Raw genomic sequence first — 25,907 nt, forward strand, 5'->3', positions numbered from 1 at the left:
TATATATATATATATATGTGGCCAGATTATTATGATTATACTGAGTGGCCAGATTATTATGACCACCCCATCAGTACTTCGTTGGGCCGCCTCGTGACTCCACGAGATGTTGAAAGGTGATGCGAGGAATCTGACACGGCACTGTTGCCCTTCTGTTGTCTTGTACCAGTCTTGCCACTCTCCGTTCTGCCCTAACATTGACTAGTCGCTGATGGCCACAATTTGCACGTTCAGACCCAGATTTTCGGCTGACAGTCCAGTCTTTAAACACTTTAACAACAGCTGCTCTTGAACATTTAACGAATTCTGCTGTTTTGCTGATACTCGCTCCATGGCTCCAAGTGCCAACAATCATCCCACGTTCAAAGGCTGTTAAATTGCGTTGTTTACCCATATCTTCAGAAAAAAATCACTTCTACTGTCGTGGTAAACAACTTACTTCCTCTATTTATAATGGTCTGGCCCTCTAGCAACTTTAGAGCAAAATTATAGCTAATTTGCCTACAAACGTCAGGTGGTCATAATAATCTGGCCACTCAGTGTATAAGTCCTCTATAAAAAGGTGCCCATACACTTTACAACCCTCGCAAGACCTGTCTTGCAAGGGTTGTAAAGTAATTAAAAAAACGTACGACCTGCCCATCTTGGACAGGCAGATCGTACCTGCGATCATCGCAAGCCCGCCCCCCTGAACGGGCAGTGTGCACATCGGCCAGTTCGGCATTTGTCTCCCGAGCATCAAACAGGTTTTCTAGCATGCTCCTTAGACAAAGGACGTGCGACCGTACAGTAGAAACGGTTGCACGCCTTCATTCACACTGCACGAGTATGGGCACCTTAAGAGACCACTTCTTCCCTGGTGGAAGCCCGGCAGAAGTCCCAGGAGTCCTGGCTGTAAAAAAAGGTAACATGATGGAGGAATATCTCCCTGCAGGGCACAGACAGCAAAAAAGATGTGAACAGCTATCAAACCCTACCTACTCTGTCCAAGACGAAAAAATTATGGAAAATATCTCCAATGAGGGCAGAGACAGAAGTTAAACACTTTGGTAGGGTGGGAAAAGGACACTCTGAGGTGTTTATTGCACCATGTTCATTATAATTAGGGATGCACCGATATGATCTTTTCAGCATCAAGTACCAATATTTTTTTTTTTGGTACTCGCCGACACCGGAAGTCCCATTAACAAAGACAGGCAGCGTGTAATGACTCGCCACTCGGCTTCCTGATTAGCCAGGAAGCCGTCTCCATGCTCCCTCATCACCAGGTGACGAGGAAGCATGGAGGCGTTTTTTGGCCAATCAGGAAGCAGGGGAGGCGGGTAATGACTCGCCGCCTGGCTTCCCGATTGTCCAGCTTTCCGTCCAATCAGGAAGCTGGACGGCGAGTCATTACATGCTGTCCGGCTTCCGGGAAGCCGACTTCATGCTCCGTCACTTGGTGTTGGCTTCCTGATACCGGAAGTTCCGGTATTGGGATATGCATCGGGAGCAATTGGGCGAGTACGTGTACTCGCCCAAATACTCAGTATCAGCACCGTTACCGATACTTGTATTGGTATCGGTGCATCCCTAATTATAATGAGACAAAATGGAGGTTTAATCTCCCGTCGGGGGAAAATCATAGACAGCGATAAAAATCTGACAACAGTTCTCAACCTAACAAGAAAAAAAAGTTATTTCTGGAAAAGCTCAGCAAAGGGATGGCAGCCGGTCTTGGAGACACCAACCAGATATAAGATTGACGCCAAATCCAACTGTACCTGGCAAGGCTTGTCAGTATTTCTCCTATGTCTGTAGGCAACCTAGGACCGTTGAGGTTCATGCCCCTTGAGCTTCAGGTTGAGATAAATATAACTCCACTACTACACCAAATGAACGGGTAAAACTAAAGAGGCTAAAATGTTTGTGTTGAAAAACAGACAATTGTGGACTGAAAGCACGACTCTGGAATCCTGTTTAAGCAAATGAAGAAATTCAATGTAAAAAAATGCAGAATATGCAAACAGCACAGCAGATACCAAACAGAAACCACAAACATTCTTTTTACACACAACCAGTTAAAGGTCGCACAAAAAAAAAAGTCAAAAGGATGAGGACGCATGCAATAAACACAGGAAATTCATGCAGATTGCAGATCCCCACTGACACAGGAAGGCAGACAATCTTATTATGCTCCTTGGCAGGAAAAAACATATACTGGGGACTAACTAACAACATCTTCAATATTTTCTCTACTAAATACACAATATTCTTCTAAAAGAAAGGAGATGTACCAAGTGGCACTACAATAGGTTAGAATGTACAACATTTATGGGTCTATTTAAAAAGCAGAGAATTTCACCAGACATTCTCTTGTGGAGAATCACATGCTGTCATTTAAAGTAGAACTCTGGGGAAAATTATTATTAACCCTTAAAGTGGGGCTACCCATCAAGGGCTCGTTTTGGTCTAGGGAGGAAAATAACAAAGCGATACTCACCTGATCCTTGGAGTAGGCTTGCTCTTAGAACGGTCCCTCCGCTGCAGTGGTCTAAGATCCTGTAAATCATTATGTTCTATACACAGTGTATAGGACGTGAGGATGCCGAGGGACATACCATCTCTGCAGTGGAGAAAGGGGAAGGCAGGAGGGAGCTCAGAAGATCGGGTGAGTATGACTTTGTTATTTTCCTCCCTAGACCAAAATAAGCAGTTAACCCTTGCAGTGCAGGGGTAGCCCCAATGCAAGGGTTAATCATTTTCAACAGAGTTCTGCTTTAAAACACATGGGCCTGGACGTTCCAACTGCAGAGAATGTTTACTAAATGTCAGATTCTCCTAATAAATATGCCCTCCTGTCTTGTTGGTTAAAGAAGAAGAATTTTTTTTCCAATAGTGTAGGGAAGCGTTATAACCTTTGACCCTATGTGGAAGATTGAATAGTTGCCTTGTCGCACTCCTTACCGGAAATTCCCAACCACAGTGGGAGTGCTCGTAGTGACTGCGCATGGCACTGCCAGACAATGATTGTAGATAGATGTCACCAGCACACCAAAATCATTTGAAATCCAAAGTTTTTGTCATCAGAACAAGCGCTTTCGGGGGCCATTGCTTGCGATTCATTGTGAGCAACTGCAGCGGTGTAAAACTGTGGGCAACCATGGCTACCTATGGTCATCTGATAATTACTATAATAAATGGGACAACTGTCTACCAATCGCTACAATAGATGGGGAAAATCAATCATAACAACCGATCTCAGGTGATTTTCAGCTGTGTGGCTCACATGATGTCAGTGTACTGTAGGATAGTAAATAAAGTTGTTATAGTAGTAAACTGAAAGATTCCCAATTCCTAATGTGATTTCATTGACAATTTCAGAACAAACAACCAACTAATACATTTTCAACATAACATGTAAATGCCACAGGCTTACAACATTGTTGTCTCATCCGCGAAAATGTAGGGGCACTGCAACTCATACTCAGCCTCACAGCAGGGTACAATTTAGATGTTCATGAACAACCAAGCAATACCCTATAATGGGTCACTGGCCTCAAGGTAAATGTAAATTACAGTATCTTTACTGACGTGCAGGATTAAGGACGGTGTGTTATAGGTCATCTAGGGGTTTTTTTATACACATGGTGCGTAAAATTATGGCCCATGTGGAGAACACAACCTTTTTGGCTTATGTTTTTGAGTTGTAGAGCCCAAAGGCTTTGTAGAGCTGTGGGTGGGATAAAGCCTTCATTTCTAGGTCCACACCTTACCTGGTAGCCAGACACCATTGTCCACATTTCTTTTCATATGTGAGCTAACTGATGCTGAGGGCTCTCTCACTCTCTCTGCTGGGTGAGCGGGGTGAAAAGGCTGACAGAACAGAAAAGGTACAAGGATATCGGCCTTGGTAAACCCATTAGGAATCTTCCATTAGTCAGGAACTAACCTGAGTTTAATTAGTGTTTCAGACGAGCAGATAGTTTTTTTTTTAATGCTGTGCACTTGCTGTACAAAGCCCTCCACGCACTGAAACAGTGTTTGCTAGCTGCCTTGCTAAATAACAGTGGAGGACAAACCTGCTTGGACTGTCCCTGGGTATCTCCAAATATATATGTGAAATAATGAATCTATCTTATATATGTATTAAATGTACTCAGAAAAGTCCAATGGTGGATAAATGCATTCCCCTTGGTGGTTCAGATGCGGATTTGATATACAACCAATAAGTTGTGTAAGCTATGAGAACACATGAGGAAACAGATCACTTACAGATCAGGATCACAAAGTTTTAAGCAGCGTTAAAGAGTAGAGAACAGCAGCCAGTGTAAAGCACTACTGACACTTAAGTGATGCTTGTTGTGTTAAATAAATGTCAGGGACACAAGACTGGTGCTAAGCAATGCAGAACAGAGTTTAGAATTATTTATCTCATTCCACTGATGTGGAGCAGACTGCCTCAAGCACCATATAGATTGAGATTTGAAGGCTCTTTACATAATAGGAACAAAGCAAAGATGTTTGCTGCAAGTTAAAAGGCAAAAAACAAAAAGATAAGCAGTTGAATGCACACTCAAATATACATGTGAATTACTTTGCCCGCCTAGATATTTAGCTAGATTTCTCATTGATGAATCGCTTCACCACTATGAAGAGGCTGTAACTTTGCAGCTTCTAGTGCCACTTCCTGGCTTTGAGTCTGCTCACCTCTCTATGAATGTGGATCAGACAACTGGTGAGGTCCTGATTATAGTGTTCACCTCCACTAAGCGGTCTAAACACCCCCCTAAGATGTCTGAAACAGAATGTAAGCTTTGTGAAAAGCTCAAGGCGTAAAGGTTTGAGAAAGGTACTGGCACTCCCACCTTCAGCCTGATATCTGGTGTACAAGGGATTACTGTATGGATATAAAAATAGAATTTTAGTTAAAGTGGTCTTTGTATGGATATGCAAGGTCCAAATCATCTTGGAGCCCACACCTCCCAAATAAAAAACACTCATTAAAGTGATCCAGTCGTAATTAAACAGGCAACAAAAATATGTCCCTGTAAAAGATGAAAGTAAATACTCACCTATCCTGCTGTGTGGAACAACGCTCTGTGGACGAAAAATCTTTTGCTGAAGTCTGAGTGGAAACTGGCACTTCTGTGAGTGTCATACTCTTGTGTCCCCCACTGCATTCAGCGGCACCTCCCATCGACCTTTATGTCAATATCAAACACAGTAGTGATGTGGAGATCAGCTGGAGGATCCACTGAGTGCAACAGGAGACACAAGTGATCTCTAATCCTTGAAGTGTCAGTTATTTTCACAGACTTTAGCAGAGAATTTCTCATCACTGCAATCGGTGCAGCTGAAAAGGTGAGAATTTACAGTCTTCTTTTAATGGAACCCTTTTTTTGTAGCCAGTTTATTTCTGCCAACAAGCTTGCTTCAATGGATAAAAAGAATAAACCATTATGAGAAAAAAAAAAATACTTACTTTGGACTTCAGATGCTTTCCTGCAACACCACTGTGCCTCAATGCTGCCTCCTGGGAGAGATAAGTACCCAAAATCCTGTGAAAATGCTTTTAAGCACTAATGCCACAGGTTCTAATTTATTTTCATTTATACATATACATTTGTGAAACACTTGGATTAATATGGCAAGTTTGCCAAAACTGAAATCTTGGGTGAAAGGCTTAGGTGAGTGCTCGTCAGTGACTGAAGTCTCTACTCCTTTACATGACAGTTCGCTGGCTTCTTATACATCTTAAGCTCCGTTCCCTTTCACCCAGGAGTTTTGGGTGTTCTTGCCCTACTTTGCATGTTCAAGCCCATTCCTGTTGCATTCTACAGATTATAAAATAAATACAAAAAAAGAGAGAGCAAGACCTCCTCATAATGGCCATAGAAAGTGTGCAGACCCAGGACCTCAAGCACAATGATCTCACCAATAACGCCCCCAAAACATATAAGAAACTGTCAGCTTTCTTGAATCAACCAAACACTGAAATATCAGTGGTGGATAGATTGATAGTTTAAACTTCCCAGGGATGTTGAAGCCAAGATATCCAAAAAGAAATCCCCTTTCCAACCACAAATGAAAAATGCCTTTCTATTTAATAGACAACTGGTTACCTGTTCCTAGTGACAGCAGAGGACTGGCCACTTGTGGGCAATCATAGCTGATGCTGCCTAAATATAGGATTAGTTTTAAAATTTACAATATTGGTGGATATTTTAAGAGCTTTATCCCGAGCTGAAAAGTCATGATAGTTCCGGTTCTGCTTCACAGAAGCTGTAGTGGATTTTCTGAAGCGTCTGTATATCCAGTCCACTGACATCAATGAACCAGCTATCTAGGAGCATTGCACAGTGAACAGATAAGAGCAGCAATGGCAGAGGCTCCCTTGGGGCCAACAGCAATAGTCAACAACAAGTATGACCAGGAAAGGAGGCATTCATCCTCTTTATTCTCTTGCCAAGATCCCTTTGTCTGTTGAATAGTTTGTGTCACCAGCAGTTGGATACAAACACCATTCTATAGAGCTGACATTTTTAAGTGAAGTCAAATATTCCCAAAGGATATGAATGAATGTTCTGCTCACATTTTTATAAAAATACCAAGTTCACACCCCTGTATATAAAAAAACAAAAAGATGCCGAGCTCCCTAAGTTGATACCTCATTCACAACCTTTGTACAAGTTCAACACATGCTACAAAAAATCAAATAAAGCACAACTAAAGCAACAACACAAGCTGGCAAAACCTTGAATGTATTTCACAAAAAGCAGACACACACTGAAGGAGAGGATCAAAATCTTCAAGGGAGACAAACAAAATAAGCTGATAGCAAACACCAATTCTGTGTCAAAGTGTGTGGATACTAGAAATAACTAAATTTGTTAAATGATTGTTCCCTATTTAAAACAACATTCCAGCGGAAACTCCAGGTTAGAGTAGGAAGAGGGGGACAGTTGTACATATTCCCAAAAGCTCACGATCCAGTGCTTCCCTTTGTTTTGTTCTAAAGGGTCAGTCCACTAAAAGTGGCATTAAAAGGTATGGTATCTAGCCATGCTGGTTTTTACAACCCTTTGAGGACCCCACTAGCAAGATCTAGATTGAAGGTTAAAAGTTAAGCTATAGTTGTGGAGTCCTGTTCCTGCCCATGTTGGAGTTGTGGGGGTTTCTGCACACCATGAAGGGTTCCACTCATGCCATTAACTAGGAAGCAACTAAAACTCAATGACCAGGAGGGAGGCTGGCCAGATGAGGGTACCAATGGGTTAATTCACTCACCAAGAACCCGCTTTTAATATTAATCTCAGTAGGCCTTACTCTCCAGTATCCTCCAACTAAAACAAAAATGTCCCATGCAATATATATATATATATATTCTGAATTCTCTTGCTACCCAAATGAGTGTCAGAAAAACTCCCCTTAAAAAGGAGAACTATGGGGTTAAAGGAGAACTATGGGGTCAGTGTTTTTCCCCATAGTTCTCCTTGGGGTAACGGAATGACACAAACTAGCGTCCTCCCGTTACCCTAAGCTCAGTATACCGCAAGCTACAGCTCGCGGTATACTGAGACGCCGCACCTGGAGCGGATCCCGACTTAGATGACGGGATCCGCCCAGCTGCGTGAGTGACAGCTGGCTCTGCCTATCTAGAGGCAGAGCCAGCTGTACTCGCCCCCTCCCCCGTCCGTTCCGCCAGTCAGCGTTTGGCAGATCGGAGCGGGGAGAGGGGAATCCAGGCCCTCCCCCTGTCACGGCAGAGAGCCGTGACAGGATCGAGAGGTGAGGGAACCCGGTATGTGTTCTCTCACCTCCCGATCTACTGAGCCGACCTGTGACAGTCTCATTGTCACAGGTCGGCTTAGAACTATGAGGTGAGTGGAAATCACTCATGTCATACTTCTCCTTTAAAGCTTTTCCCCATAGCTCTCCTTAGGGTAACGGGAGGACACAAACTAGCGTCCTCCCGTCACCCTAAGCTCAGTATACAGCGATACTGAGACGCCGCAGCTGAAGCGGAGGCAGAGCCAGCTGTACCCGCCCCCACCCCCGTCCGTTCTGTCAGTCAGCGCTGGCAGATCGGAGCGGGGAGGGGGGAATCCAGCCCCTCCCCTGTCAGGGCAGAGAGCCGTGACAGGATCGAGAGGTGAGCGAACGCCTGTATGTGTTCGCTCACCTCCCCATCTACTGAGCCGACCTATGACTCATTGTCACAGGTCGGTTAGAACTATGAGGTGAGTGAAAAGCACTCACCTCATAGTTCTCCTTTAAGAGAAAGGAAAAAAGCTGCAGCAAAGAAATGGAAGCTTTACAGTGTTATTCACAAAAGGTGAAGAGTTTGGAGAAGGCAGGAGAAGTGAACAATCTAGGACAACATAGCTGAACTGGAAAGTGAGCAGAATTGGAGAATTTTTCCAAATCAGCTATTTAGGCCTAGATTGTTCACTTCTCCTCTCTTCTCCAAACTGTTAAGGGCACTTATTGATGAACCATTGATGGGATATCTAATTAATGAAATCCCTAAGACCTAAAAAAATAGCAAGCAAATTCAGATTGCCAGCAACCTCACAAGACGAATAGATCAGTTTTTAGTGGAGCTGATGCATGAAAAATCCGCAACACCGCCTTAGCATCTAAACTGGCCAGATGTAACTCTGATACAGTTTTAGAATAGCTTTCTTAGCAGAAAAAAAGAAAATAACCTTACGATATATTTGTTGGGGTCAGGTGCTCCACCTCTTCAAGATACCGGTGCTGGGAAGGTATAAATAGGAAACTTGGGTCCCATCATGAACTAGGAGCTTCCCCTTATTTAGCGCTGTGTAGGCTGGGCTGCCAGCATGATGTAGAGAAGGGGCTGGGCACAGACAATACTTGTTAAGGGTGTTACACAGGCTAAAATGTATTTAGCTTTTTCACTGCATGAGGTGAATGTTAAAGGCTGATCAAAGACCGCACGTTTGTGATAACAATCACTTATGCTGCTTGGAAGCACTTGGTATTGAACCTTTAAAGAGCCTAAGTGTCACAAGCAATGCTCGTATCAGCTGTATCACTTTCTAATACAGGATCATGTAAAGTCAATCTTTATCAACTATAGTACCATAACTACTTTTAAAACCTCATCTTTTAGGAAAGAACTCATTTTACCAACACATTGGCACTTTTTATAGGGCATATGATTGCACCAGAAGAATGAGAGTTTATTAAATGAATAGTCTGGCTTCCCTCACACTACAGCACCAAAAAGTTCTTGCAGGAAATAATATGTTATTGCTGGAGATTTTGATACTTAAAAGTGAACATGTATACAGAATTTCAGCACACTGCACACTGGACAAACAGGCAAGAGGCCGACTTGCTGGACACCAAAGATATCTTACCCTTAGATCGGGCCTCTTGAAGACCTGTTAAAATGCACAATGTTGTCAAAGATAAAGGATTTACTCCACTGCTTGACATTATGAAACACAGAATCAAAAGTACATGTAAAACCACTATCAGGCATTCTCCATGACAACACCCATATGTGAAGAATTGCCCTACTTACCCATAGTAAAAAGCTGTGCTCTACCAAACTTTCTCAGTACTTTCTAACAAGTACAACAAAGAGATGAACCAGTCTGCATTATTTTAAAGCTAAAATGTCTAGTAGACAGATCTCCTTGTATAACTATGTGCATTGGGTGCTGTCAGGAAGGATGATAGGGGCGAAAGAACCCCATGAAATGTTCTGACATGCAAGACATTTCATTACTGCTTAATTATGGATGATCATTATTGGTGAAATGCAAAGTCCTCAGACTATAGTAATCTGCTAAAGGATACCCAACACATAAATGACAACATGTATTACATAGAATGTCTGTTATCAACATACCAATATACTTACCCATAAGCAGACTGGAAACCACCTACAATTCAATTGTAATTCAGGCTGGTGGGGGTTGTACTGCTTTTACTCCGGCCAACCACTTACTTGTGACTCCTCAGGCAGAGAGCTCGGAGGCCATCTTTGGTGTAGCTCTAATCATGGAGGCTCAGAGCTACATTACACTAAAAAGCCTAAGCAACTGAAAGTAAGGGAAGCCTCAGAATTGTTGGAGGAGCTAAAAACAGTTGATTAGGTGTGCTGCAGCAGCACAAATTCCTACTGGTCACAAATGTATATGACTTGCAAGTGGTTTCCAGCAATCTGTCTAAAGCTGGCCACACAATGCTCCAATGCTCAAATTTCAGCCGATTAAGCAACAAATGGATGAACTTTGAGCCATGGATGGCTCTGTCGGCACCCCAACCCCCCCCTCCTTCGACACGCAAATCAATTAAAAAAATTTTGTTGAAGGAGCTGTTCCAAAATTTATCGGCCATACAATATCTGCATCAGACAGATGCACGTGCTGTTCAGGTATTCAGTAGCTGTTGCTGAATACAATGGTTGGCAGCAGGGGTTCCTCCATCCATACTGTTTTGCATGGATGGAGGACTGGAGTAGATTCTGGGAGTGTTTTTGTCTAGGTTAGAAGTGTTTTTTCCCCCTATAAATCTGAAACCCCAGTTACTACAGTCAAACAATCTGAGACTAACAGCTACATTTAAAACAAACAGGTTGCTTTCAGTTGCAAAAGTGTGCAAGTAAAAGCTTGTGTTGAGGAACTTTGTTTGCTTCAGAAGGGTTTTACCTTCCTATACAAGTCTAAGGCCTCATTTACACTGCCGCGCATATACGCGCGTATTGTACTATATGCAAATAAATGGCTCCATTCACATAGCTGCCTATTGAGCTGTATATTTGCGTAACGTAAAAATGCGCAAAAACAGAATAGAACCGAGATGCGTTCGGGCAGCGTATTTCTGCGTACTTTACGCGCATATATGCATGTTTGCCCGCGTATAGGCACGTATGAGCGTACAGTTCATTAAAATTTCTATTAAGAATTATGTATTCTGGGATTGCATATAGTGCACGCATATATATACGCGTATATACGCAATATACAATTTTGCTCTTGCGTTGTGGGTGAATGAGGCCTAAGAGGAAAGCAAAATCTGCTTGAAGCAGGTCAGGAGGTCAACTGCAGGTCAAAAGCATCTGCCGATGGATTCTGAATGATCTTGGAAAGCACCACCAACATATGTCAAACTAATGCCATCAACACAAGCCCAAAGCCCACTGATACAAAGAGAACCATCACAAACACCTCCGTAAATAATATTTGTAAAAAGTGCTATTTATTGATACATAGTTCCTCTTAGTAGCAGAACTACAGCTTTGGTAGCTCGAAGGATAAGAAAAGCCTTGTGTGAGAGTTCTCTCTCTATAAAGCCTTATCTATAGCCCCAGTATGGTGTAGATGGAGTACTGAGCGCTCTAGTGGTAATGCTGTTGATATAATGTGGAAGCACTACGTCTGGAGAAGCATAATGGAGCCTGTGAAAGACTTGCTGCAACACATTTCCATAACAGTACGACATACATTCTTTCATCCTGCCACTTACCCTGTAATCTTTGGAAACATTTTCTGGGTGCACAGAACCGGAAATCTGGCTGGATATTGTGGCTGCAATCAGCTGCTTGCACCATTCAACGTGTGATCCAGTAGGGCTACAAGAGAGAGAAAAAAGGCACTAGGATTTTACATGCAATCACAGGGTTGTCAGTAGTTTCATTATGAGCAGCACTCCATGGCTTGTTCATAAGCACCACTGAAGTACAACATGGTGGTGCTGGCATGCAGTTTCTCAAGCAACTTTGACTCTATGGAGTTTCTTCACCCTGCTTGGTACTGGTTTCCACTCACAATTTAAAAGCGTACGGACATGTTAAAGAAGAACTTGCAGGAGTTCTGCTTTATTGTGATTGTGATGACTCATGGGACCTTAGACCGCTGGGGTGAAGGAAGAGAGGCTGGAAAGACTGGTCCACCTATGTGTGTGTCACCTGTCCAGCTGTACAGAATGCAAAATGTGTGTAAATCACAAGGTTGACTTGACTATTACAAATCTCTTGGCAGGTAAAACAATCAACATACTGTTTGTATTTCTACTTTGCCAAGAATTGTGATTTAACGAAAAGGACACTTAAAGAGATGATGGACATCGGCAATATAGGATAGTACTGAAAAGACTTCTTCCCTCTTGTCATCACTTAGCTGTCCTGGCCCTGAGACCCAGCATTGTATTCTATAAACACATTCCATGACCTTTCTATTAATCCTTGCTGAGGATTTATCACATAAGGTGCAGCCACATTTTCCTTCAGTTGGTGTGTGAATTTCTGCCAAATGTCCTTGTTTTTCTGGGCCCAGATTTAATAGCTCAGAATAAATACTACATTGTTCCAGACTCATCTTGTCTTTTATTGTTCAATGAAAAAAATAGGAGGAAAAGAGTAGGGTTTGCGGAGGGGTATGTTAGACCATGCATAAACAATTAGAGATATATTTAAAAAATTTCAAAAAATTTATTTAAACAAACATATAAATAGATAGAAATTCATTACAATACATGATTCATGCAATACTTGGAAAAGATCCTATGCTCAGTGAGTATATTCATAAACCGGATGAATCCAACCCTCCCAAATAGGTCCCTCGTCACAGCTGGGACCTTGAGGTGATGCGGAGATAGGTAGCCAGGGAGACTCCCTGCAAGTTTGGCTGATTTATTTATCCTATCTGCCAACAACCAGCCAAACTTGCAGGGAGTCTCCCTGGCTACCTATCTCCGCATCGCCTCAAGGTCCCAGGTGTGACGAGGGACCTATTTGGGAGGGTTGGATTCACCCGGCCCTCATCATCTTGGTCCTCTAAACGTCGGTCCTATTCCATACAGTGAATGTGCAAGATCAAAAAAATAATAATGGCCCCCTGAAGAAGCCATCAGCGAAACGCGTCGGAACTTAACAAGCTAGACATACTATTGGCTATTGCACCAATACCAATATCACTGAATCGGATCATGTTAGCAAAAAAATCTATTAAGGTTTATGAATGTAATCACTGAACATAGGATCTTTTCCAAGTATTGCATGCATCATGTATTGTAATGAATTTGTATCTATTTATATGTTTGTTTAAATACATTTTGACATTTTTAAATATATCTCTAATTGTTTATGCATGGTCTATCATACCCCTCCGCAAACCCTACTCTTTTCTTCCTATTTTTTTCACTTTACGTATTATAGGGGGAGGGGTGCAGTTAGGGTGTCTATAGTGAGGCAATCCACGGCTTGTTTTTTTAACTTTTATTGTTCAAGCAAATGGGAATACTGAAACAAATGTCAGGATCAATCTCCGAGAGGCCTTAGGGGATTGGGGTTGGACCCAAATCGCATTTAGGAAAACGTCTGCAATACAGAAGAAATTACAACGGAAACATTTTAAATCCATCATCTGCTTCTAACGACTGCCTAACAATGACACATCAGAAAGTGACATATAGCCAAATGTGTTTAAAACTTCCAGTGGATGGAGTTTAGTAGGATGTTGTAAGCTTCCTATAGAGATGGTTTGGTCAATATGAAATGTCAAAGCCTGAAAGTCCAGTCTAGAGGCTCACACAGCAAGAAACTGCCCACAGAAACTAGTTTACACGAAGAGTGTCTTGAGAGGAACGCATACAAGTCTCTGTGGATCTCATCTGATGGCTGGTTATGAGCCATATGCTTTCATAAAATACAGAAGCAGCAAGAACTCGTGAGCGGTGGTTTTCCTTCTCTCAAACTCTAACGAATAGCATTCAGAGAAGAATGTTCAAAAATGTAGTTCTGAGGCATTTGGAGTGTATGTAAATGTGTTCACAGCAAAGGTTGGGAACACCCACTATATACATTGCTTGAATGTGGACCCATCAGGAGAAAGCTGTGCCTTAAGGTTTGTTCACATCAGCAGGGGCATGTTATGCTCCATAGAATGTGCCCCGCTGGGGTGTATTGTCTAGTGCCGCCCCTCCCCAATGCCGCCTTAAAGGAGAATTATGAGGCGAGTGATTTTTACACAGCCTCATAATCTGAGCCGACCTGTGAAAATTAAACTGTCACAGGTCGGCTCAGTAGATCGGGAAGTGAGCGAACACATAGCGTCACTGTCACTCACGGCTCCCTGCAGGAATTCCCCCCTTCCCCCTGTCCGATCCTCCAGCGCTGACTGGCGAAACAAACGGGGAAGGGGGTGGGCACTGCTGGCTCTGCCTCTGGATAGGCAGAGCCAGCTGTCAATCCAGCAGCTGGGTGGATCCAGACAGTATTGTTGGGATCTGTCCCGGCTGCGGCGGCTCAGTATACCGCGAGCTGTAGCTCGCGGTATACTGAGCTTTGGGTCACGGGAGAATGCTAGTTTGTGACCTACCGTTACCCTTAGGAGAACTATGGGGAAAAGCCCTGACCCCATAGTTCTCCTTTAAATGATGCCTCTTGATCCAATCATCTTCTTTCCAGTAGGTTTCAGGAGTCCCTCCAGCGCTGGTGCCGTTCTTTGATTCTGCTGTGTCCCCCTGCATTGACTTACACCATCTCTCCCCTCTCCCTCCGAAGATTTCTATTGCGCATACGCCCGCCCCATGATCCTTCACGGCCGCTCGAGAATCTACAGATCTTTGGACGGGAGCCAGCGGCGGAGAAACAGGTAAGTAATTACCTTTTTGGTACTTTTAGCAAGCAGTAGATATATGCATAAAAAAAAAAGCCGTCCGCGGTTTTTACTGTTATCTAGATTTCTGTTAAGGGGATTTCTTTTTTTACACGGGCGGCACCCGTTCCAATTAGCAGGGGATCCGTGCACAGATCTATAGCAGATTAGAGCGGTATGCAATAGATGTCACTCTGGTGACTTCCATGTCCACTCACCTTATTGTGATGGAGGAAAAAACTGAACTAACTGGACCCATGTTAGGTTTTCGGGCAGTCAGAAGTCAGCAGATATGTGTCCATTTCCATCTAATTACTTCTGTTCAGATTTATTTTTGGACGTAGATGGGGTAATCGGACACACATCCATTTACATCTGGCTGCCCTCAAAGTTACATTGAGATTCTGATTAGATCCACCCGAAAATTCTGCCAGGTGGATCTGATTGGAACACGGTGTGAACGGGGCCTTACTTTACTGGTGACAATGGTTTTACCAGACGGGAAACGGCAATAGACAAAGAGTAAACACAGGTAAGTAGCTTTGTTCTCATGAAAAGGAACTTCTCACAGTACACAAGAATTGAAACCCTTACTGGTCATACAAACATACACTAAAGCCAGTCCGTGTGGAAACCAGTTCACCCACCACTGTGCAGGGAACCATCCAAATACGGGGAGATCACTGAAACTCCATGCCGATGGTGTCCCCCCCAAAACCAGAGCGCACAACTCCCTTCCACTCAGCTCCTGCCCCATTCCACAGCTATAAATCCCAACAGGGCCAGAATACAAACTGTGCTACAAGAGAACAATGTCGCTGAATATAGAAATATTTTGTACATGCTGGAAGCTGGCTGGGTGCTACAGACCTCTCCGCGTACATTATATACATCAGCCTGCAGTCATTTCAGCTGCTGTGCCCTCTTTTCTATGTCTCAGGACAACACCCCTCAGGACTGGCACCCTGAACTTCTAGATATGTCCAGCAAATAAAACACCCGTGACCCAAATACTGGCTGTATGCAATGCTTTACCTTAAAGCAGGGGTGGGCAACTCCAGCTGTTGTGGAACTACAAGTCCCATGAGGCATTGCACGACAGTTACAGACCCGCAGAGGCAGAGACATGGCAGTATCACCTCCTGAATGCCAGGCAGCCACTGCTGCCTCTGACGAGCGACCCACCGCACATCACCTTTCTCAGGACGGTGGAGATCACTGCCGCCTGTGTGATTTCAGCCTAACGCTAGCCTTACACCTAGGCGATCCGTGACCGCACGGCAATCTTGCACAAAACCATGTAGATTGCCGGGCGGTCATGGAGTCCCCCACCACAGCCGATCGCGCTGGCGGTGCCATTATTTTCTAATGACACCCCAGTCGCATTGAGTGGATCGTGCGGTTTCTCGCCACCATTCCGCCCGTGCAGTTGCACACGATAAAAAAGCCATGCTTCGTGTGTCGCAAAACAAAAGGTATGTGTTCCTTTTTTTAGTGATTGCCGTGCGAATCGAACCGCATTGAAATCAATGGGGTCGAGCGGCAACCACTGTGCGCACTAGCACTACCAGGACGCGCGTCACGGGTGTCGCTCAGGTGTGAACCTAGCCTCAGACATTTTATAATGTGATAAAAAACAAAACAATCTCAAATACTCTCCTCAAAAAATTCAGCCACCGCAAGGATTAAAAACAACCAGCTAGGACCAGCATTGAATAATATTTACTTGTAGACATCTACATGTTTATGTACAGATACCCACACGTTACACCCCATACCACCACTGCCCATACACTGCACAATGTCTGCTGACATACAATCTGAAGGTGGTCCTGATGACATCACCACGCTCAGCAAAAGTTGGCTTTTCATCGATTTTTGTTGAAGGATCCGGGTGGAAAATCCACAGCCAATCAGCTTTTGTCACTGTTTGCGTATTGTGGCAGCGGCTGTCAGAACACAACAGCCTAGCAGGGGAGACTCGTCCGTCCATCCTGATCAGTGTAGGTGGAGGAATCTGTCCAATCTCTTATGGCAGAATGAAGGAAATCTGTGTGTGTGTGACCAGACTAAGACAAGGAATCGTCTGTACAGACGTGGGAGACCCGTCCATCCTGATCAGTGTAGGTGGAGGAATCTGTCCAATCTCTTATGGCAGAATGAAGGAAATATATGTGTGACCAGACTAAGACAAGGAATCGTCTGTACAGACGGGGGAGACCCGTCCATCCTGATCAGTGTAGGTGGAGGAATCTGTCCAATCTCTTATGGCAGAATGAAGGAAATATATGTGTGACCAGACTAAGACAAGGAATCGTCTGTACAGACTGGTGATTCAACCAGATAACAAATATCATCTATAAAACACAAATGACCATCATGATCACTGAAACACGGAATAGAATGTTGAAATGTTACAGGTGTATATTGTGTGTATACTATGTGGGTGAATGTTGTGTTGAGGTTGAATATTATGGGATGTCGGTGCACCCTGTACATTCCATAGATCAGATACACTGGCTGTATACAAGATCTGTTTATATACACCACAGAAGAAGGAATAGATCCCATCAGCATACCAGCACCCAGACCCTATCCTTTACCTATATCCTGACTATGCCGGGATCTGTAGTTCCACAATCAACACAGATCACCAGGGTGCAGCAATGAGCAACAACTCATATCCAGCATGATATTACCAGGAATTAAACTGCAGCCATCTATACTGATCAACAGAGCTTACACTCTAAGGCAGATCATCATGTCAGCTGCTGCCATAATAAACACATAGCACAGTCCCCCGCCCACATACACTTCTACACCTGACCCCCAGCTATGCTGCGCACACACAGGTGCTGCCGGTGTTGGTGAGCTAGAAATCCCAGCATGCCCTGATGAGCTCTGGGGATGCTGCACGCCCACACACATGCAGGAAGAGTACCTGTCTAGGGTCTCCACGCTGGGCTGCCGAGAGCTGGGCACTGACGGGGGCGCGGATGGCCGGGGTGGTTTCCTAGCAGCAGATGCTCCGGCGGTGCCGCCCCCTCCGGATAAACTCTCCAGCCCCGTCAGCTTGTCCATGGCGTCCCCCTTCTTCCTCCTCCTCCCCGGATGCTCGGGATACAGCTGAGCCGCTTATCGCACAGGAAGGACCGGATTGATGGCCGCTCTTCCTGCCGGCTTCCTGCAGGCTGATGGAGGAGGGAGATCGCCTCTGACGTCCCCGCTGTCACCCCGCTCCGACCGGCATGCACCGCGCCGCTACCTTGTATTCGGGGCTGAGCTGGGACTACCCACAATGCAGTGCGGGGAGCCGGGGGGTCAGTGAGAGCACTGGAGGGGAGAAGAGCAGAAGGAGAGGGCCGGTCGGTAATAACAAGACACCGGCCTCCTGTGAATGAGAAGTTTGCCCTCAAGTAGACAATAGCCCGGTACTGAACGGACCATGCCCCATACAGAAGACGTGCGACACCTGCTTGCATGTCCACAGCACACAGAATACCGTCCGCAAATACCTGATACTGTGCGCACAATGCCCTACAAGACTGGTAAAGCAGAACTCTGCAGAGCTGCAAGGGTTAACTTTTTCCTCCTTAGACACAACCGAGCACTTAAAAGAGAACTATGGAGGTAACATTTTTATCCCATAGTTCTCTTTAGGGTCATGGTAGGACATATACTAACCTCCTCCCGTAAACCAAAGCTAAGTACCGTGTTTCCCCGAAAATAAGACACTGTCTTATATTTTTTGGGCTCAAAAAACACACTAGGTCTTATTTTCAGGGTAGGTCTTTTTTTTTTTTTAATGTACAACAATCCAAAGTTAACACAAATCCAAATTAAATCATCCAAAAGTTAAGAATAGGGTGATCATGGGTGCCGTACCTTTCCAAGAGCAATTTGGTAACCAATCGCTGGACAGAATGAGCGAAACGCACTTTCACCAGCGATTCCTCACATGCAGAGTGCATTTGGTATCACTCCGCCAGTGACAGGAGCCAGCGCTATAGAGGAGGCATTGGCTTATGCGGATCTACTCCCTTCACTGCCGCCTCGCTTCCTCTAGCGCTGGCTTCATTGGCAGTGCCGTGATAGGTTGCCACCTGTGCAATAAGTCCATCCGTGAAACTTCCTTGCTACTAAATATCCCACGGTCACCTGTTAGTGGTATCGTAACCAAATGGAAGCAACTGGGAACAACAGCAACTCAGCCATGAAGTGGTAGGCCACGTAAAATGACAGAGCGGGGTCAGCTCATGCTGAAGTGCGCAGAAGTAGCCAACTGTCTGCAGAGTCAATAGCTACAGACCTCCAAACTTTGTGCGGTCTTCAGATTGGCACAACAACAGTGTGTAGAGAGCTTCATGGAATGGGTTTCCATGGCCGAGCAGCTGCATCCTAGCCTTACATCACCAAGTGCAATGCAAAGCACAGGATGCAGTGGTGTAAAGCACGCCGCCAGTGCCACTGGACTCGAGAAGTGGAGACGTGTTCTCTGGAGTGATGAATCACGCTTCTCTGTCTGGCAATCCGATGGACGTGTCTGGGTTTGGCAGTTGCCAGGAGAATGGTACTTGCCTGTCTGCATTGTGCCAAGTGTAAAGTTTGGTGGAGGTGGGATTATGGTGTGGGGTTGTTTTTCAGGGGTTGGACTTGGCCCCTTAGTTCCAGCCAGTGAAGGTGACTCTTAAGGCATCAGCATACCAAGACATTTTGGACAATTTCATGCTCCCAACTTTGTGGGAACAGTTTGGGGATGGCACCTTCCTGTTCCAACATGACTGCGCACTAGTGCACTAAGCAAGGTCCATAAAGACATGGATGAGCACGTTTGGGGTGGAGGAACTTGACTGGCCTACACAGAGTCCTGACCTCAATCCGATAGAACACCTTTGGGATGAAGTAGAGCAGAGACTGCGAGCCCGGCCTTCTCGTCCAACATCAGTACCTGACCTCACAAATGTGCTTGTGGAAGAGTGGTGAAACATTCCCATAGACACACCCCTAAACCTTGTGGACGCCTTCCCAGAAGAGTTGAAGCTGTTATAGCTGCAAAGGGTGGGCCAACTCAATATTGAACCCTACGGACTAAGGCTGGGTTCACACCTATGCGTATTGTATATGCGCGTTTCGCGGCACGCGTTTTTACCGCGATTCACGGTAAAAAAACACGTTCCCAAGGGCTACTTGGCTGTATCCCGATGGAAACGCGAGACCAAAACGCCCCAAAGAAGTACATGTACTTCTTTGGGCGTAGGCCGTTTTGTATCGCGTTCGGACGGGCGGAAATACGGCAAGGTGTGAACCAGACCCATTGAATACAATGGGATTTAGATGTTTGAGCGTTCGTCGAGCGTTGAACGCGCTACAAAACGTTCAGGTGTGAACCAGGCCTAAGACTGGAATGCCATTAAAGTTCATATGCATGTAAAGGCAGGCGTCCCAATACTTTTGTCAATATAGTGTATATGGTGAAAGCGCTGCAGCCGGTCCTCAAATGTCCCTTCTATCAGACTTTGTGAGTGATGTGGAATGTGCGATCTCACATTCCCCAGTAATGTTACTGACGTGACCTGGGGAAGGGGAGATCGCACATTCCACCGCAATCACAAAGTTAGATAGAAGGGACATTTGAGGACCGATCAGCTGTTCCAGGCAGATGAGGTAGTCTAGATCAGACCTCCTGCACATGCGCAGTGAGCCGATCTGACAAAGCTTTGGATTGCTTGACCTAATAGGCGGTCACACATTGCAGCGCTGTCAAACTGGGCGGGATTACGTTGAAATGTGTGACCGCGTCACTGGTCTTGCATTCCAACGTAGTTACAACATTTGATAGAACCCCCAGGACAGAGTCTGACAATACGGTCGAGATCCACCCAGATACCTGATTGACAGCAGGATCTGCCTATCCAAAAGCAGTGCCTGCTATGCCCACCCCCCTCCGCATTCATCCTTTCAGTCAGTACTGGAGGAGAGGGGAGAATCCCTGCAGGGAGCGGTGACTGACAGTCACGGCTCTCTGCAGGGAGATGATCGGGAAGTCAGTGAGCGACAGTATGTTTTCACTCAGTTTATGATCAATAGAGCCGACCTGTGACAGTTTCAATATCACACGTCGGCTCCAAGTATGTAGGAGTGTAAATCACTCACCCCATAGTTCTCCTTTAACCCTTGCGGCACGGGAGAGATTATTAATAATTTTCCCCGGAGTTCTTCTTTAAGGAGACCGGTCAAACCCTCCAGCAACCAATGAACTTTTATAGACTTACAATTGACAATAGAACATGTCCATGTCTGCAGCATAAAAAGGTCTCAGGAATATGGTCTCGGGATGGGGAACTCACATTACAGAAAGACCGGCTGGAGATTCTGGCGACTCAGCTGATTGCTTCTCCGGGCCGCTAAACTGCCTGGAGCGAAGTTTCAATAAGGTGCGGTGTAAAACTCGGCTTTCGTATCTTGTAAAGAGGCACAAGACAACCTGGCTCGTATATACAGATTTATTTCTTTTCATCACTGTATAGTAGGGATGTCCCGATGCCACTTTTTCAGGCCCAAGTACAAGTATATCCCCTCATGTACTTGCCGATACTTTTTCTTAAAGGGACAGGTGACTTTAAATGATCCATAGTACAACTACATGTTCTGTACTATGGATCATGGTTTAACCTATTCATGTTAGCAGGGGAGAATTGTAACTCTATTGTTGGAGTGTAATGAAGGTGTATGCTGTATATATGTACTACATATACATTACACACGTCCAGTACACTATTGCAATAGATTTACAGCCAGCCCCGTCCCAGCTTCCCTTACTCACAGTTTCAGTCCGATCCCTGTTGCCTCACGCAGCGCCTCTCGTAGTCGGTGCTGGGCAGGATCGCTGCATCGCATCTCGATGCTCAGCTTGTGGGAGGCGCTCACAATTCTGCCCTGCTAACATGAATAGGTTAAATCATGATCCATAGTACATAACACGTAGTTGCACTAAGGATCATTTAACGTATTCATGTTAGCAGGGGATTATTGTAAATATATTGCTGCAATGTACGGGACATTTGTGCTGTATATGTACAGTACATATAGATATACAATTCTCCACTGCTAACATGAATGGGTTAAATGATCCTTAGTACAGGGCTACATATCATGTACTACGGATCATTTAACCCATTCATATTAGCAGAGGATAATTGTAAATCTATTGTTCAGTGCATTCTATATGTAGTATATAGTACATGTACATATAGAGTGCCTGCAACAATACATTTACAATGATCCTCTGCTAACATGAATGGGTTAAATGATCCATAGTACAGGGCTACATACAGATCATTTAATACATTCATGTTAGTATAATTGTAAATGTATTGTCTGCACTGTATTAGCAGTATATACTCTATATGTAGTATATAGAGTATATACTGCTAATACAGTGCAGACAATACATAATTGCTTAATAAATCCCCCCCCCAAATCTGCCCTCACTCACTGTGTGACTGTGCCGGAGAGAGCAGGGACGAGTCAGAGGCAGCGCTGGTCCAGTGGGAGGAGCTCCAGGTGGGGTCCTAATTTAACTGGCTTAGAGGTGCCTGCCAGCTAAATTAGAACCCCACCTGGAGCTCCTCCCACTGGACCAGCGCTGACTGGCCGCTGCAGGGTTTTTTTTTTTTCCTTACTTACCTCGCCGATCGTCGCGTCACTGCTGCTCCGGTGGGCGGCGCTCCGAGCGGGGTCATCTGGCAGTCTCCGGCCATCTAAATTAGGACCCGGAGCCAGATGACCCCGCTCGGAGCGCCACCCACCGGAGCAGCAGTGACACTCGGCGAGGTAAGTAAGAAGAAGAAAAAAAACATAGCGCAAGCTTCGGAGCTAGGCATCGGGGCATTTTGACAAGTACAAGTACTTGTCAAAATGCCCTGTATCAGGCCCGATTCCGATGCTAGCATCAGTATCGGGACATCCCTACTGTATAGGAAAGGCCAGAAAGGTTTAGACAAAATCTAGACAGTTATTGATGACTAGGCAATGCAAATGTTTACAGAAGATGAATACTGAACCTTTGCTACACAGAAATGTGAAAAGATTGTATATATAAGAGACGCCATTTACCAAGTAATAAGACAACTGTGTTTACCTGCTCTCTGCATCGCTAGCTGGAGGCTCACTTTCTAGTAAACCGCATTTAATGGCAATCCACACTGTTGGTACTGTTCAGGGACTGGTAGGTCCCTTCTTCAGAAATGGAAAGCCTTGTGGGAAGAATGTGGCTGTCCAATCACCAGCAGAATATGAATAACTAGAATGCACTCTGTAGTACCACCACTAGACAGGTCCGGCAGCTACCAATGAGCCAAGAAAACACAGGAGTTTTGTGCATACGCGTCTTTCAGTTATTCAAAGAAACCTATGCTGACAAACAGGAGGCTGCCATTGCCGACCTCTCTGGAAAATGCTGGTTGCCACCTAGTCATGTAGATTCTCTGAACTCAACACTTTCCAAGTCAATGACCTCAAATAATATATCGATCAGGTGTTCCGACTTCACTTACTGCACGCTTGTTCCAGGTCAGTGAGGTGAAGCAAGACAATCATGTGACTGACATGATAGCCAGGCCTCATGTTCTTCCTTCATGTCAGTACAGGTAAGCTTTAACATGTTCCCATTATTGAAACACCAAAAATACAGATATTTTTTATTAAAACAATCTTTATTAGGTCACTGCCAGTCAATTAGTGAGCAGCCTTTAGCCTTGCTGTGCTACGGCATCTCATTGCAGCATTTTGAAGTGTAGCTCAGGGGTAGGCAACCTTGACAGTCCAGCAACAAATCCCATCATGCCTCTGGGAGTCATGCCTGTGGTTATCAGTCTTCAAATGCCTCATGGGACTTGTAGTTTCACCAGAGCTGGGGTGCCTAGGTAGCCTACCCCCAAGAACAGGATTGTAATATATTGCAGCTTACCAGTCCTTAAATGTGGTGGCTGCTTTAGTTTTCTCAGGTTTTTTTTCCCCCTTTATATTCACCTGATCCTGCCAGTAACACACTTTTAGTCCATACAGGAACATCATTGTTACTCTAGGACAGGACTACAGAACACTTCCCCCTCTTGTCTTCTCCATAACATGGAGTCAGGTGCCCTCATACAAAATTGGGAACAATGTGACAGATAAAACTACAGCACAGGCAGCTATCGGCTCACAAGATTTCTGGCAGGATCAACAAGTTTTTTTTTTTAACAAAACAATGGTGTATATTTAAACAGACCAAAGGAAAGCAAATGACAGTTCATAGTTAGAGATTATATACACTTTAAAGATTACCGGCTCAATTTACAAAATGGCTGCTGCTAGTTTATACCAGTGTTCTATCAAAGATTGTGACTGGGTTGGAATGTGGTCACACATTTTAACGTACTCACGCCCACTTTTTCAGCAGTGGAATATGTGACCCGCAAAAGTTGAATTCCAGCGCTTTCTCAGCTGTTCAGGGCAGATCGCATCGCAAATCGCATGTGCAAGAGAACAGATCTGCCCTAGAACAGCTGATCGGTCCTGAAATGTCACTTTCATCCGACTTTGTGACTGCGATCTCACATTCCACAAAGTCAGATAGAAGTCACATTTCAGGGCCAAAAAACTGGGCGTGATTACATTAAAATGTGTGACCACGTCACCGGTCACACATTCTAACGCAGTCACAAACTTTGATAGAACACCGGCAATATTTTCCGTTTATAGCAGGCCGGTCAGCTCACACAAAGTTTTCTATGTGCAGCCAGTATATATCTTATTCAATCTGAAGACAAAATCAGTAGAAGGTACAGTCTGGAGACCGTAAGGCCTATTCATGTTCATGAGTTAATGAGTCCTAGTGAAATCAGAAGTTAAATACTCTTATGTGCAAAATGAAGAATATAGTAGACAGCAGTAAACTGAAAGCAGAATACGTTTAATTCCCAGATTTGCCTATTTTAGTCATGTGAACAGAAAAGAAACACAAAATAATGAATACATAACATGTGCAAATGTCATTGACATACATAGAAGTTTTCAGATTTAAGCAATGCATTCTCTATGCGATGTTGTTACTGGATTTTATATACAAAATGGTATTAGGATTCTCTTTTAGACTACCCATTGTTTGTAGAAGTATTATATAACTCTCTAAACCTTTACAATAATTTACAATCTAAAACATAAAAAAATCCTGAAATATCCCTTCAACTACTGTAATAAAAGAAAAGAGTTAACATGGGGAGACAATCTGAAATGTCAAGTAAAAATGGGAGCATAATATGAAGTACACAGAAACAATACAATATGCACTGTGCCAATAGGCTGACTCAGGGATAGTGTAGAACAGTATGGCTTCCAGGTACAACTCCTGAAAGGGAAAAGGGGGCAATATGATCAGATCTTGCAGAGTGGTGGAGGAGAGAAGGGAAGGTGACCATGCGTTGATAGGAAGTGGGGAAGTAAAGTGAACCTGCCATTTTGTTTTTTTTAAACATCCCCAATGAGGGGCTTTTGTTTTCATCACACCTGCTTCTCTCCCCATACAGTGGTACCTCGGTTCACGAACTTAATTCGTTCCACGATTCTGGTCGCGAACCGAATCAAACTGTGATCAGACCGCGATCTCGACAAGAGGAAGCCACGACCACGTGTCGGAGAGGGGAAGATAGCTGCGGTTGTGTTCGGCACCCGATGCGGAGTTCGTGAACAGAAGGAAAATTTTGCCAAACTTCCTGTTCGCGTACAGAAGCGTTCGTGAACCGTGGTACCGCTGTATAAGTGTATTGGAATGCAAAAGCAGCATGAAGCAGGTTGATTCATCTTAGAAGTCAACTGCAGGAGAAATACACTGGTCGATGAATTGTGAATGATCTCAGAAAAGTCTCAAATGGATGGCAATTGCAAGTGATATGCACCTGAAAACACACGGCATTGTGTAAGCTTAGACACAAGCCCTAATACATCTCCAGCTGGTGAGATCTCAGATCTTCCCTCTGTTTAGGAGCTACAGCCCCTGAGGAACACACTTCTGGGTGCCTTGACCCCAACACAGTTCTGTGGGTCAATCCACCAGCCCTGAATATAGAGACATCAGACACCATCAAGCAATTTTTCAGTGGCTATAACCTTTTACAGAGAGAAGATACCTCCTTGGAAAGGTAAGCATTACTCTTTTATCATAGGGTACTTTAAGGGCTTGTTCACACCAAATCCGGACCAGATCTGCATGAGTTTCTCCACATGCAGTGCAGTGTGTTTTGCCGAGTT

General features: G+C 44.5%; 1 protein-coding gene across 11 annotated transcripts in view; it reads right to left on the reverse strand.

Annotated features, from left to right (window-relative positions):
• The window catches only part of MTMR1 (myotubularin related protein 1), a 59,249-nt gene extending 41,321 nt beyond the window's left edge, over window positions 1-17,928 (reverse strand). For 3 of the 11 annotated variants that reach the window (XM_018552605.1, XM_018552602.1, XM_018552601.1), the window contains exons 1-4: window positions 17,560-17,928; window positions 11,488-11,593; window positions 9,372-9,395; window positions 5,465-5,515 (exon numbers count right to left, since the gene is read on the reverse strand). In XM_018552605.1, coding sequence (XP_018408107.1) covers window positions 5,465-5,515; window positions 9,372-9,395; window positions 11,488-11,593; window positions 17,560-17,699 — 321 coding nt within the window. In that variant the 5' untranslated portion in view covers window positions 17,700-17,928. The remainder of the gene's footprint in view (window positions 1-5,464; window positions 5,516-9,371; window positions 9,396-11,487; window positions 11,594-17,559) is intronic. The other 8 variants (XM_018552610.1, XM_018552606.1, XM_018552604.1 and 5 more) reach the window with 3 other exon arrangements.
• Window positions 17,929-25,907: the final 7,979 nt, after the last annotated feature.

Source organism: Nanorana parkeri, unplaced genomic scaffold (genome assembly GCF_000935625.1).
Source record: "Nanorana parkeri isolate BGI_ZX_2015 unplaced genomic scaffold, ASM93562v1 scaffold93, whole genome shotgun sequence".
In the NCBI taxonomy this organism is placed as follows: Eukaryota; Metazoa; Chordata; class Amphibia; order Anura; family Dicroglossidae; genus Nanorana; species Nanorana parkeri.